The sequence below is a fragment of the Brienomyrus brachyistius genome, chromosome 7, assembly GCF_023856365.1.
Source record: "Brienomyrus brachyistius isolate T26 chromosome 7, BBRACH_0.4, whole genome shotgun sequence".
In the NCBI taxonomy this organism is placed as follows: Eukaryota; Metazoa; Chordata; class Actinopteri; order Osteoglossiformes; family Mormyridae; genus Brienomyrus; species Brienomyrus brachyistius.
The window spans coordinates 9,960,989-9,976,236 of NC_064539.1; the positions used below are offsets into that span (position 1 = coordinate 9,960,989).

The 15,248-nt window shown below is 37.4% G+C and overlaps 1 protein-coding gene across 2 annotated transcripts in view; it reads left to right on the top strand.

Annotated features, from left to right (window-relative positions):
* The window catches only part of cntnap3 (contactin associated protein family member 3), an 87,403-nt gene that overhangs the window by 38,545 nt on the left and 33,610 nt on the right, over positions 1 to 15,248 (top strand). For both annotated transcript variants that reach the window (XM_049018824.1, XM_049018825.1), the window contains exons 3-9: positions 4,729 to 4,922; positions 7,410 to 7,557; positions 7,896 to 8,099; positions 10,820 to 11,004; positions 12,916 to 13,056; positions 14,492 to 14,753; positions 15,077 to 15,226. In XM_049018824.1, coding sequence (XP_048874781.1) covers positions 4,729 to 4,922; positions 7,410 to 7,557; positions 7,896 to 8,099; positions 10,820 to 11,004; positions 12,916 to 13,056; positions 14,492 to 14,753; positions 15,077 to 15,226 — 1,284 coding nt within the window. The remainder of the gene's footprint in view (positions 1 to 4,728; positions 4,923 to 7,409; positions 7,558 to 7,895; positions 8,100 to 10,819; positions 11,005 to 12,915; positions 13,057 to 14,491; positions 14,754 to 15,076; positions 15,227 to 15,248) is intronic.

Genomic DNA, 15,248 nt, shown 5'->3' on the forward strand with positions numbered 1-15,248 from the left:
AACCATTTGCCAAGCCCAGAATCAGAAAAATATTAGTGATCCCCAGAGGGAAATTATCTTTGTAACAGTTGCTCAACAACCAGTTAAGGGACAAAAGGGAAAGCAAAGCAAAGTAAAAAGTAAGTACAAGTGGTACTACACAAATATTACAATAAACAATAAAAAACAGTAACAAAAAAAAAAAAACTAAACCAATCAGTGCAGTAAATTGCCCAATGTGCAGTAGTATAGCTAAAATGGATTAAAACTACAGATATGTGTATTATATATTATGCAAAGCATTCTATACACTATATTATACACAATAAGGTATTATACACCATACTATACTCAGTGCAGAGCATATTATACACTCAGATGTGCAAATGGAAAATTATGTACAGGTTGTGCAAAAACTAGGACTACACAATGTATATTATCCAACATATTATGCAAAGCGCAAGTGGTTTGGATATAAGTGATAGAAACAGAGACTGTACAAGGTACATTTTAGTGTTCAGCAGAAAGGAGAGGAGTTTAGTACAGTTTAGTACATCTCCGGCTAGTAGTACTTAATCGTTCTGAGTCTCTGGTTGGTGGTGCTCCTGTGTTCAGCCACCACTCTGTGCAAAGGGTGGCAGATGTTGGCCATGATGGAAAGGAATTTGGCCAATGTCCTCCTTTCTGCCACAATCTGGAGAGAGTCCAGCTCCACTCCCAGGACAGCTCTGGCTTTTCTAATCAGTTTATTGAGAATGTTGGTGTCACCCACCCCTTAGGCTCCCTCCCCAGGAGACCACTACGTGGTAAATGGTGCTGGCTACCACCGACTCATATAACATCTTCAGGAAAAAGTGTCTACACTGTGCCTTCTTGTAAATGGCAGCAGAGTTTTTAGTTCGGTCCAGTTTATCGTCCAGGCGGATAGTCAGATATTTATTGCTGCACTGTTTCCACACTTGTTCCTTGGATGGAGAGGGGAGTAGCAGGAGCACCAGACCTCCTAAAGTGCACCACCAGCTCCTTTGTTTTGCTGATGTTCAGCCGTAGGTGGTTCAACTCACACCAACGCACAAACTGTCCACCACCTCCTGCTACCCCCACCCCCCCAATACGCCCCTAATACTTCATGTTCCTTATCTAGCACCACAACACTAAGGACAGTGCTGATAATCATAAGTCTGTTTTGCCAATAAAATACTTTTTTTGTGATTTTGTGATTTTCCAGCTATAATCTTCACAAAAAAAGAAGGAAATTAATACAAGATGACCACCTTTAGATTAAGTTTGTAGTATGTATACAACATATGCAGAGGCCATCATCTGTCTAATTGGAAATAAAATGTTTGATTTATTAGGTCATCCATGAGACCACCTACGAAGATACTAATGAACACGTATTGTACTTCCAGCACTGGGAGTTGGACTGGATGGAATATTATTAGTATGAAAGAGAGAGAGAGAGAGTGAGCTATCGGTTACAAAGCAATTACATCATACAAAGGCATTTGTCAAAAAAAGGATGAAACTACCTTTTTTGCCTTTGAAATATTTAATGGAAAAACATACTTGAGTTGATACATGACAATAACATTTTACGTCAGCTTAACTAGACCACAGAAATATGTGAAACATACACATGGCAGTTGGTTTGAGGTCAACAGATCATCAGAACTATGTCTCATTTAAAGAAATGTTGTACATTACCACATCATGAAGTTGTGTCTCGGGGAAATAATGATGGCATCTGGTTCTCAAGATTTACACAAAAATGTTCAAACTAAAAAGAAACTTCCAAGAAAAACACAAGATGCATCATACATCTATACAGGAACACACCGTGACTTTTGTATTGTAAGTTATTAGGCTAGATGGATACATGGACACACAATATATACATCTATATATACATGAAAAGGCCAAGCCATAAACGACAAGTGTTGTTTCATTTCCTGGCTCAGAATTCTAGAAGACCCAGTTTTAAAATGAGATATATAAATAAATGAAATATACACACACAATAACATTATATATACTGTATAACATTATTATTATTACTATAATCATTGCATGTGCACAATATATTTTCTCTTCTCTTGCATATCTTTTATTTATATAAATTTTATTTTGTTAAATCTGCAAGCAAGACTGTCAACACAATTGACAGCACTATTAGAACTCCTTTCCTGACTATGATTCCAGCCAATATGAGACAAACAGTACTGGCCTAAAAAGCAGGAAAAGATAGCTATTACTCCATGTAATCAAATTAAAATGATGATTTTAACATTGTTAGTCACATTGATGGCTTAAATATACAGTTAATCAAGCAATCTAATTACAGACTTATTAGCTGTAGGAGTGCTGCACTTTCCGGACAGTTAAGGTCAGTACTTTCAAGGTTAGCACCTTAATGCTGATTAAATATGAAACTGCAAGAAAATCTGCATCAACCAAAAGCTTTAATCAGTCAAGTTACAAAGTCAAAGTGCACATAGATTTCTAGGGCGTCTACGTATCACGAGTCACAGAAGGCTATGGTCTAACCCAGCTCATTTGTTCCAATAATATGAACATTATTGTCGTTATTCATTGATGATTTATTTGTTTGTGTTTGTTTTTTTCCTAGCATTATCTGCATTCCAGACTAGCATATATCAGACCATATGCCCCATTAGACACCACAGTACCTCAGGGGATTGTTGTAGTATACTCATTTTTATGTACTTCAGCATCTGTTCCAAATATCATTTCTGCAGGTGCTTACTGGACCATCCTGTGGGTTTCGTTGTACTTCTGCCCTCCAACCTATTTGCATCTGGGAATGGATTTCAGATGGGAAAGAACATGGTTGACAAAGCAAATCAACTGGTTATTTCTTTACAATGTCAATGATTTGTCTGATGTGTGCTACAGTGAGGGCATGTATTTGTACTCCAGTTTAATTGAGATTGAACAGAGCAGTCCGTTGTTTGTTTCCGCATTAATGTACTGTTAGGAGCAGTTAGCAGATCAGTTATCAGAAACCACTGAACAGTGTAATGAATTAAAGGGTATATTAAGAAAATTTATTTAAGGTGAACTTTCGTTGTATTTGTCTTGTTTTGCCTATCAAAAAAAAAATGGATTTCCATGGTATCTAGTTAAATTATGGACTTAATGGCATTCATTTTAAGGTCAGAATGCCTAAAATATATTTTTTAAATTTAAATTTAGACTGACATGTCTAGCTGTAGAATTGTACATTGCAATCACTAGAAATACCTTGAATTTAATGGATCTAAGTGTCTTTTTATGACATTTTGGACATGTTTTGAGTTCTGGTACTATACACTAAAACATACTGAACAGGCTAAAGCCAATTGTCAGGAATCACTTAAATGACTCATTTAAATCTGGTGTTGTAAATAAATTTAATTCAATTACTTTTTTATATACAGTAGCATCTTTCCCAGAAAATTTGGCCCGAAGAGCTTAAGACAGAGTTGAGTAACAGTGGCACTTACTAACAGACCATCACTCATGGTAACAATGATCTAATTTGATAGTGAATATGACCCATAAGACAAGAGAAGACATGAAAGAAAACTCTAAGGTTTGATAGGAGGAAAAAACCTCTGGGACCCAAAAGTCAAATAGCTGTCCAAACCCCCCTGGGTATGCTAACAATAGACAAGCCAGAGAGTTGCGTATAATTTTTGTACTATATAGCGCTTTCTTCTGTCACTCAGTCTGGAGGTTATAACTCATGCTGATGAGTAACCAACAAAAGCAAAGATGAGCCGAGAAGGATAGAAAAACAGCAGCGTGTAGAGTAGCACCAGCAGCCTTATTTATGTTAGGCCAGGCTGAAGTAATAGATCCTCAGTCTGGATTTAAATCTGGTGACCGGGGGGAAATCCCTCACATTTGCTGACTATAGCTTTCTGTCTCCTTCACAGAAACCTATACAGAACTAGAAGTGAAAGATTACTTATGTTTACCTTAGGCACCCTTTAAGCAAAGCTATGGGTTGCATAAAATTACGTAAATCTTTGTTAATTATTTCTCATTCTGCTTTCTCTCTCTCTCTCTCTCTCTCTCTCTCTCTCTCTCTGCATTCCTGAAAATCAGCACAAAAGTGGCAGTTCTATTGATTTAAAATTCTTGTTTTGTAATTCTGTTAGGTGAGTGATGCAGAGCCTGAGTGCTATACTATGGATAGGGTTACCAATGTGGGGGGGGGACTGGATTATTTGTTGCCTGGACCTGGGTCATGATATTAGTGGAAACTTTATATTGTATTTGTGAATGACAAAATGGCTTGTTAGTTTTTATCTTCTGAGTTTTCCTTGACAGTCAGTGACCTGTGCACAGTCAGTAAATGTATGTGTGTGTGGGGAGGTGCCCCATGGAGATCATCTTGTCCCAGCGCATAAGCAAGATTCACAGCGGGCCTGACTATGGAGTTCTAACAATGTTAAACAAGTGGATCATTGTCTTATAAAGTATAAGAGAACTTATTTGATTATGCACTCATGATTCCTGAATTGGCATTTAAATTTTTTGTAATCATTTCACTTATGTTGTGTATTTTTGAGAACCACTTATTTAGGAATGTGTTGTTATTACCCAATCAGATTCCTTCATGTATATAAAATATTTTCTTGTCATTGTAACAACGTTAGCTATTGATCTGTGCATTCATCCTATTCTGGAAAACTGGAATCTTTCTCATAATACTCTATTTCTTTTCTTTTTACACAAAAGGTGCTGGTGGGTGGTCCCCATTGGAATCCAACAGATATCAATGGCTTGAAATTGATCTGGGAGAGAGAACTGAGATTACTGCCGTTGCCACACAAGGGAGATACGGCAGCTCAGACTGGGTAACCAGTTACTCCCTAATGTTCAGCGATACAGGCAGGAATTGGAAACAATATCGTCAGGAGGATAGTATTTGGGTAAGTGTGCAGTGAGTGTGCAATCTCAGGAAATAAGCAAGGTAGCAGCACACTGAAGAAATGATTGTACTGTGTCATGGTGTACATACATCAGGATGACAGAAATGATCTGCACAGAAAGCTGTTTTGCAGAATTACTGTGTCTCACCCCACTTGCTTACAAACCAAAGCCCCACGTGATGAAATCCTATCCCCCTCTGAATGTGATACAATGAAAAACCTCTCCTGAGTGTTTCACATGAACAAAGCCTTGATTAGTCCTCAAGATAAATGCAGAAAACATTTGCTTTGGTGGAGTAATGGAAAGTCGGCTTCTATCTAGATATTGACTCGAAGTAGGTCTGTAAAATAGCAATGATAATCACAAAACAATTGCAGTATACAAACATGCTTCCTCTACACCACATGCATTACACTCCCAGACAGCAAAGGGCAGAAGGCTAAGGTACATGCTGGACAGGTGTCTGTCCATTGCGGGATGTACAAGCATGTGCATATACTATGGTACATGTAAAGACAGTTTAACCACATCTCTTTGGAGTGCTGGGGGAAACTCATATGACATGGTTGAATATGCAAACATCACCCAATCAGCAATGGACGTGAAATTTGAATTTGAGCTCTAAACAAGGAGGAAACTGTGCTACTGAGCCGCAGTGCCGGCCAGATTTAGTTCGCTTTTTTACTCATTCGTCCACATCTGAAGATATAGATCTTCTATACCGAAGTACAGTATCAAAAAAAAAAACACACTGAGCAGTGGCAATACTTTACTGGATGAAAGAGAAGAAATAAAGAAGCTTAGGTAGCCTTTGGCTGAAATCACCTGCTTCTTGGCAGATAAACTGAGAAATACAGCACAGTTGTTGCAGATTCTAGTCAAATACTTTGTGTACAGTATGTCAGCTACAGAATTAGTGTATCGTTTTACATATAAATTGATTAACCTCAACTGATTGAATTGCAGTTGAAGAGCAGACTTCTCTACCTGTTTCGGCCATTGATTTGTCAGAATTCTACTGATAAATCAGAATCTGTAAAAGTGAGGTCTGATAAATCAAACATGTATAAAATATAATGGTGAATAATAGATAAACTAGTATCATAATCTTGCATTTGCAGATTTATTTGTGTATCTGTCTAATTATCTATCTATCTATCATTTATTTATTCATTTATTCAAGCATAGACAGCCATCTAAACACTCTCATTTTTACACCAGATTTAAAATACACAAAAACAGACATTAAGTGACAGTTTAATACATTTGCAAATAGCTTGTTGCTCCAAATAGTGAATTGCAAGGCTGCAATTCAATATATGCAGCACACAGTCAGGGTCAAGAGGCTCAGTCACTGTTCAACTGAGCATTAGAACATCTAAGATCTACGCTAAGATCTGTAAGATCTAAGTGATTTTGGACGTGGTGTGATTGATGCTGCTAGACGTGGTGAGTTCAGCCACCCGCCTGGGATTTTCATGTGTTTTGGGTTTATGGAGTATTTAGGGTTTATGGAAAATGGTGTAATGAACCAAGTCGTGCAGTTAATGTCATTTCTGTGCGTAAAAACACAATATTAATGTGAGAAACCAGAGGTGAATGGCCAGGGTAGGCAAAGCTAATGGTCAGACCACAATCACAATGGCAAACAACTGTTTCGTTCAGCCGTGCTGTGCAGAATGGCTCCACTAAATTTATGACTCATCTACCCTTGCAGTGATTCCGGAGGCAGTACTGGGTGCTGTCCCCCTATTGGATAGGTGTTCCTAATAAAGTGGCACACACATACTCATTTATTAATATATACAGACACAGATAATGTAACAAATTGTGTATAATTATATTCACAAAGTAATAGTAACTTACCACTCGTCTAAAAATACCAGTGTATTTTAAAGTTTGTACCCTCATTTATATTTTTTTATCACTGATTCTTTAGAAATACATAATATATGAATTTGTTCAAATTCATTAGATTTTTCCTTTAAACTGTATTAATTTCCGCCTTAAGGTTGCTGAGGTAGATTGTTGCTCACTGGGTCTTTTGCAAAGAAACGTGATGCGAAAAACAATTAAGAGCTTTAATGATAATGGTATTGTTGTAATGTTGTGTGCTAAAGAAAATGGGTGGTGTGATGCACAGATGGTGAGCTGCCCTAAGAGATTTACATAGATATTGCCAATTACTGGGTCACATGTCCTATTTATTGAATATTCAGAATTCCCATATTTTACACATACGTTTTCCTTAACATCTGTCTCATTTAGTGTTACCCAGGTACATATGCAATCTCCTGTTTAAGCTCAGGGTGTGGACAGATGTTAACATCAGTAATGGCTTTAGTGAACAGCAATCATCATAATTGTACACTCTGTTGATGGGTTTTGATAAACAGGTAGTGTAAATGTCTGCCATTGCCATTTTCCTATTTGATGCCAGACTGACTTCCATTTTGGATTTTTGTGTCAATTTTCCTGTTTTATAGGTGTTCCCTGGAAATACAAATGCTGACAGTGTTGTCCATTACAAATTGCTACAGCCTGTGTTAGCTCGCTTCCTACGAGTAGTTCCCTTGGATTGGAATCCCAATGGGAGAATAGGCTTGAGGCTGGAATTATATGGATGCACGTATAGTAAGTACAAAGGCGATACATATCTGTCAATAAAATCAAATCTCATCACAGATATTTCAATAACATAACTGTATGCTAAGATTTTATATAGCAGGGCTCAATATACAGCAGAGTTTGCAGGGTCACCGTCTGTATGTTTTATAATGAACTCATTTTGTTAATACTTTTTAACTGAATGCTTGCTCTGCATCTGATGGCCATTTTAAGTAAATGGGAATGTTTGTTGAAACAGGGCACCTTGAAAGTATAACTGATGTAAGGATTGTGAAGTTCAACTGACCTCTCTTTTTCAGAAAAGAACATCTAAAATCCTCTTCTACCTGTAACGTTGTTTTCAGAGTCTGATGTGGCCAGTTTTGATGGCAGCAGCTCATTACTCTACAGGTTCAGTCAGAATTCAAGTGAATTGACCAAATATGTGATTTCCATGAAGTTCAAAACGCTGCAGAAATCTGGAGTCATCATACATGGAGAGGGACATCATGAACATAAACTCACGCTGGAGTTATTTAAAGGACAGCTCTTTCTTCACATCAGAATCGGTACTGAATGTACATCCTTTTGCATATTTTATACAATGGGATTTCATTATACTACTATACTATTGCTAAAGATGGCAATTTAAAAAGTTTATTTGAACGGTAAAGTATGCATACAGTTCTATCGTTCCTTTGGCAGAAAGCCCATCTGTTCTCTGCCTATACATACAGTATGTCCCACCTATTAATCTCACCATCTGTTTGAATTTTAATTTTGCTTCAGGTAGAATGCTGTTAAAAGACATCAACATTTGTCTTGCATAGTTTACCTGTGCTGGGGATGGGTGTTTATTGGACTTGGCAAATTCAAAGCAACACTAATTTATTACAAGTTATTTAGTCCAAATATTTTTCAGGGTGTATTCAGGTATCCTTTGATAAAGTACTAGCTACTGAATAATGTATCTGCCGGCTCAGTTTGTTTTTGTTTATTGTATTCATTTACTCTATATTTAAAATGATGTATTTAAGATTGTTTGGCGTTTTATCATAGTTTTGTTGGGAACACTTACAGTTACCTTTGAATGTGTTGCTGAAAAGTAATGTATCAAAATAAGTTTGTTATTTTCATTACTATTGCACTACACACATCAGCAAGACTTACAGTTTGGTAAATACTATATGTAATCCAATTTATACAATCTCCTGGAGTTTCTGAACGATATCTTGCTTTGTCCACTGAAGCATAAAGTGATATAGCACATTGAGCTCAATATCTTAGCATGACAAGGTTTTCAATACCCTAAGTTCACAACCAAGCCATATTTTAAACATAGTTATCTCTACACTGTTTACCTTGAACAGTGTTTTCTGACTTCTTGCAGTTTCAGTAATAATCTATTTAAGCCATTATATGTGTGTTTGTGTGTGTGTGTGTGTGTGTGTTTGGGGGGGGGGGGGTTGGTCCTGCATTTCAGGACCAAATTGTCCCCAAAGTGTATTAAAACCTGAAATTTCCCTACTTATGGGGACATCTTTTGAGGTCCCCATTTGGATAACCTCAGTTTTATAAAAATCTGTGAATGCAATCAAAATAGTAACAATGCCAAAGTTTTGTATTTGGGTTGGTTACTTATGGTTAAGGGATGGTCCCCATTTAGATAGGTACACCAACGTGTCTGTGTGTGTGTGTGTGTGTGTGTGTGTGTGTTTGTGTGTGTGTGTGTGTGTGTGTGTGTGTGTGTGTGTGTGTGTGTGTGTGTGTGTCTTACAAATACCAGAATAAGCATGTACTTTATTCTAAGCCATTCTTCCATTTGCAGCTAGAATTATACTAATTATAAATGAAAACTGAAATGTAATTATCCTACAAGAATATGAATAATTCTCAGTTCAGTGTGACACTTTTTACCTTATGTAGTTCATTTTAAACATTTAACCAGTATTCTCCCATTGTGAAAGAATTTCTTAGATATTAGAATGGAAATGCCCTACTCTCCACGATATGGCAATTAACTAAAGAAGCCAAATCAAAATGTGTTCATTCTGACATTATTGCCTTTTTTAATTTGGTTTTACAAAGTGTGTAAAATATAACTATTTTTGTTTCAACTCAACTGATCGATTTAACTGTGTGCATGAAGCCTGTTTTATTTTTTGCTATTGCCTTTTGGTACCAATATAGAATCAGATTTTTTTTTTTTTGTATAGATATTTAGAATAGGGGCGGCATGGTGGTGCAGTGGTTAGCACTGTTGCTTCACACCTCTGCGACCCGGGTTCAAGTCTCTGCCTGGGTTACATGTGTGTGGAGTTCTCCCCATGTCATCCTGGGGTTTCCTCCGGGTACTCCGGTTTTCCCCCACAGTCCAAAAACATGCTGAAGCTAATTGGACTTGCTAAATTGCCCGTAGGTGTGCATGTGAGAGTGAATGGTGTGTGAGTGTGCCCTGCGATGGGCTGGCCCCCCATCCTGGGTTGTTCCCTGCCTAGTGCCTATTGCTTCCGGGATAGGCTCCGGACCCCCCGCGATGCAGTTTGGAAAATGGATGGATGGATATTTAGAATACTGTCTTTGATTCTATATTTGGCTTTGTCTTAAAGATTAAAATCCCATATGTTTAGAATGAATGTCTTGTTTTAAGACACAAATTCATAAAATCTTCATTCATTCATCCATTCATTTTTACTGCTTATCCATTGCTCTGGTCTTGATAAGACAGAGCCTGTCCCAGCATGCTTCCTGGCTGGCAGGGTACCCCAATCCATCACAGAGTGCTAAAGCTCACATACAAATTGACACTACAGGGAATCTGCAGTCCCTACTACAGATAAACGTGCTTTGGACTATGAGTGGGAGCTCACGCGAATGCAAGAAGAGGGTCATATATGCAGTGAAGAGTATGGAATCAAACCTGGAAATGTGACCCTGTATAATATCACTGTGCAGTAATGCAGTCTCTGCAACCTTCTGCAAAGTTTGAACCATCTGGTATTTTCATTTCTTTATTTTTTTTCAGAAAACACACCATGCTGCCAGTTCCCTCCCACAGTCTAAATAAATGTGGTTATCTGGCCCATACTGAACTGGCACACAGTGACCCTTAGTTGGATAAGAGGTTAGGGAGCAGGGGAAGGTGGATGGATGGATAGATAGATGGATGTGTGGATGAATGCTGTATATATAGTTGGCCATCTTGCTCTATGGTATAATTCATGTTTTCTAACATAAGCTGTGGCCAAAGACAAGTTGAATCCTGTTTTTTGTTCTCTTCTCTTCGCAGGCACGTCAAGGTTGATCTCCTCAAACAAAAACTCCCATGTGGTAAAGCTAGGGAGTCTCCTGGATGACCAGCACTGGCACTATGTGCTTATCGAGCGCATTAACAGGCACTTTAACTTCACCGTGGACAAAAGCACTCAACAATTTGAAATCAATGGCGATTTCATTCGGTTTAAAATCAGTGAGGTGTGCTGTCCTTTCATGTGTATGTGGACCTGAATCAGGGAGACTCTTGCCATTAAGGGATTTTGCAGGCAAAAATAAATTAAATGCTCTACATAAAGGGAATATATTTAAATATGTCAATCAAAATTTAACAATAAACTGTTGCATAAGTGTATTAGCTGTATTATAAAATCACTGCATTAATGAAAAGCTTTTATGTATATACTTGGAATTTGGAGAGAAACATCCAGCTAATAAATGGTATTGTAACCATGGTGACACTGTCCACTGTGGTACAGTTCCCAGTGTGGCTCCCTTAGTTTGAGGCAACTTCACAAAATATGGTTACTTATTTGAAAGAAAAAATAAGCTAAAAAATAAGCATACTAATAGGGCTGGGTGATACAGCAAAATATTTTATCACATTTTTTTTCATATTAGTCATAATCAATAATTCTCACAATATAACTGAAGTCATTATTTGTTCACAACGACGCTCCATTTTTGCGTAAATTTCCACTGGGATTCTCCTTAAACAGATTCAGGACATGAAAAAGATGAGAAATTGAATGCAAACTAAAATCTGATCTTAGTGAATAAATCATACGTGCGCGGTGTAGTGCTAGCAAAAGGCCGGTAGTACAGTTTGTTCCTGGGATTTTTCTTTAACTGCCTAGCTGCTTATTCCAGTAAGGTGAGTTTGACACTGCTGGTAAAGTTGCCACCCATCCAATTTTGAACCAGTACAGTATGTGATGCAGTTTGTCCCGTATTTCTTCAGATTTATAGAAGACACTAATTTCTGGTGTCTGTGACGCTAAGCACCCAGCCAAGTTTACTGTGGCAAAATCTCAGATCGTTTCTGGATGGCACTGTGCCAGAGGGGGTATGCAGCAAAAGGTTGAATTCATAGTAATTCCACTTTTAATTGGCATGAGTTTCTGGCAGAGTTTACAATACACAGCACCGGGCTCACGTGTGCAGTACTAGCCTACCAAAAGAGCAGCATGCGCCGCAATCCGCTTCCTAAACAAACCATCCATGTTGAGTCTTCTTGTCTATAGGTTGTCCGTTCTTTAAAGACTACTGTAGGAGCCTAAGCATACATCCAATGGATATTGAATTAAATTAATAGATTACAGCTGCATTAATTCACATGTTACTAATGCAATGTATTTGTAATTATTTTCAGTATTTACATATGTGGTATTTTCACAGTGAATATTTATAGCAATATGTTAACTGACGGAAGTTTAATGTTTTGTGCCTTTAAGAGCGTCGGAGTGAGAGCAGAGGTCATTATTATCGTAATTAGATGCAGTTAGTGGAGGATGGAGCCACATGGTCTTTTGACCTTTGTCTCTCTCTTATTCGTTGAAATTTTAAGTACCTCAAAACTTACGGCCGCACAGAAATCTTTGTACATATTGGAAGAATATTGTATTGATTGTATTGTCGTATTATGTACTTTAAGTAAATGGTTTAGGATTGTCAAGTGGTCTTCTGGGTTTTCTGTGATGGATTGGACAGGATTTAGTCAAGCATTAGACGAAGGCTTTATTCAGTAATGGAACCTACATCTACCATACGATTAGTTGGAATTGTGTTTCTGTGATGTGTTCTATCAGAAAATGTCCCTTATTGATAGCTTGCATAGTTTCTCATTTTCTTATTGGTTGAAATTTTTTGAGAAAATAAAATGATGTATCACCCAGCCCTAAATGTTGGTGAAATAATGATCACAATTGATCCCTGTAAATCTAGTGCAATTAAAGAAATCTATGATGTATATAATACTTTAATAATACTTTAATGAAAGTATTTATTTCAGAATAAATGAATGATAATGTGCATTGTATTAATTTTTGTTTTGCAATCTGTGGTTTTCATCATAACAATTAATTTAACATTGGTGTGATGCCCTTTTAAAAGCTCAGCTTTGGTGGTGCCTTGAGTCATGAGAAGTCCGGAACACTTTCAAAAAGGAATTTCCTTGGGTGTCTGGAAAACCTGTTCTGCAATGAGATCAATCTCATTGACCAGGCAAAGAAGAAACAGCAGATTACATCCATGGTATGTTGTGGTATCATAATCCTAAACCTGACATTAATTCATAAAATTTTTTATATATGCTTTGTTTGACAGTTGATGATGATGATGATGATGGTTGGTGTTATTTGCTTATAATACTTAATGGCCTATTACTTAGAATTTGGGGGGTGGGAGTTAATCATAAAAATGCATTTTTTTGGTGCAGCTTTCATTCTATTATGCTGTCATTCTGCTATAGTTAGTTGTAATTTTGTATTTTTATTTTAAAAGAAGTAGCTATTTTAAAGTAGTTCAATAAAATAAATAATCAAATGTTTAGTCATCATTTAAAATGGATTAGTTTAGAAAACACATTACGCCTAAATACTACTAAACATTTTTAATGTATTTTTACACTGGAACTCCAGTTGAAAAAAGGCCATAGAAAACTTACGTTTTCAAAAAGGATGAACATACTGACCAGTGGGGTGTGATGGTGTGGGGGTGCGGTGAGTGACGGACATGTTTCTCTAGAGTGACTGTTAAGCAGAGTCAGTAGAGTTGACAGGGTTGCTGTGAAGTTGTCTGTGTTTGTTTGGCTTTATGACTGTTTCGTTTGCAATTCTTCATAAATACGTTTTTTGCTTGTTAGACACAAAATATTTGGTCCTTCTGATCTTCTCATTCATCGTATTTCATGGTGAAGGTATTTCAGTTGAGATTTATTCCTGATTTTGTATAAAGGGGCCAGTAATGTTCGAATGCGGTGTGCTTCGCACATCAACTGTATATTGTCAGTTCCATTTTTCTTGCAATATAATTTCTGCAATCCTACAGTAGATTACCATTTACTAGATAATTTACTAGTAGGTAAGGTTTAAAATTGTAAGATATATCATAACTGTTTTTACTGGTGCATGTTTCCTGGGCAGCATGACATAGCATATTAGAGTTTATTTTAGTTTGGCAGTTCAGTTTACAATATAATCAATGTGTTTAACGCACATTGTGGTAAAAGGGTGTTAATGGTTCAGTATATGTGCTCCAAATGTGTGCATTCTGCTCATATTACCTTAAAAAATCAATGACAGATAATTACAGCGGAGTCAATTCCCAATGGTTTGTGCATCAAAAACCCCTAAAATTACTCCTCTGGGATCAATACGTTTTTGCTCTTAACATATAATTCACCCTGAATAAAGGTTACACAGTTATCAACAAATGGACATAGTCATTATTTAAATTTTATGTGATTTCATGCTAACAGTATTATATATAAATGAGGTCCAACCATGGGGATCTCATTCATACAAGGATGATTAATGTCAGTATTACAATATTAATTTCCACTTTAAGGATGTTTTCAGCTGGTGAGAACATTTAACCCCACCGCCACGGCCATGTTCACGGGATGTCAAGTCAGATTGCGCTCTTAATTCACCTGTTCAATGAAAGTAATTAATATGTATGTTTTCAGGGCGATGTAACCTTTGCTTGCTCTGAGCCAGCCAATGTTCCTGTGACATTTGTGGATACGGAGAGTTACCTCCAGTTGCCCGGAGCTGCCCAGAGAGACAGTATGTCAGTCAGCCTGCAGTTCCGAACATGGAACAAAGCAGGACTCCTGCTGACCACTGAATTATACCGAGAAGCCGGACGCTTGTGGATTTACCTCTATGAGGGGAAAGTCAACCTGCAGATATCTAAGTCAGGAAGGATTCAGGTGGATATTACAACAGGTAACAACAGTCCCAACGATGCAAGACAATTAATACTGCATTGACTCACTTCAGTTAATTTAAAAGGGTTCCGCTATGTGGTTTCCTTTAGAATAAGTGTTGGCTTTTATCGCATTTTGATTGCATACTAACACAAACGTCTGAGAGCAAAGATAATGCCCCTATTAAGGAGCATGAGAATGACAGGACCCCAAAACATATATGCTTCTTAACCATGTACACAGTCAATTCTGTTTTGATGAGATTTTGAATTTCTTGTTGCAACAATTTTGCATATTATGGGTACGGCACAAGTTAAAAGGTCAGAACTGTCTTGTTCACAGGGTCTGCATTAAATGACGGGATGTGGCATTCGGTGGACTTTAACGCAAGGAGAGGCCGACTAACACTCATGGTGGATAAGGAGGCGGGGTCTGCAGCCCACGCTAACGCTTTCTTCCATGCTGATGCTGGAACGTACTATTTTTTCGGTGGTATGAAGACACTCTTCTTTTT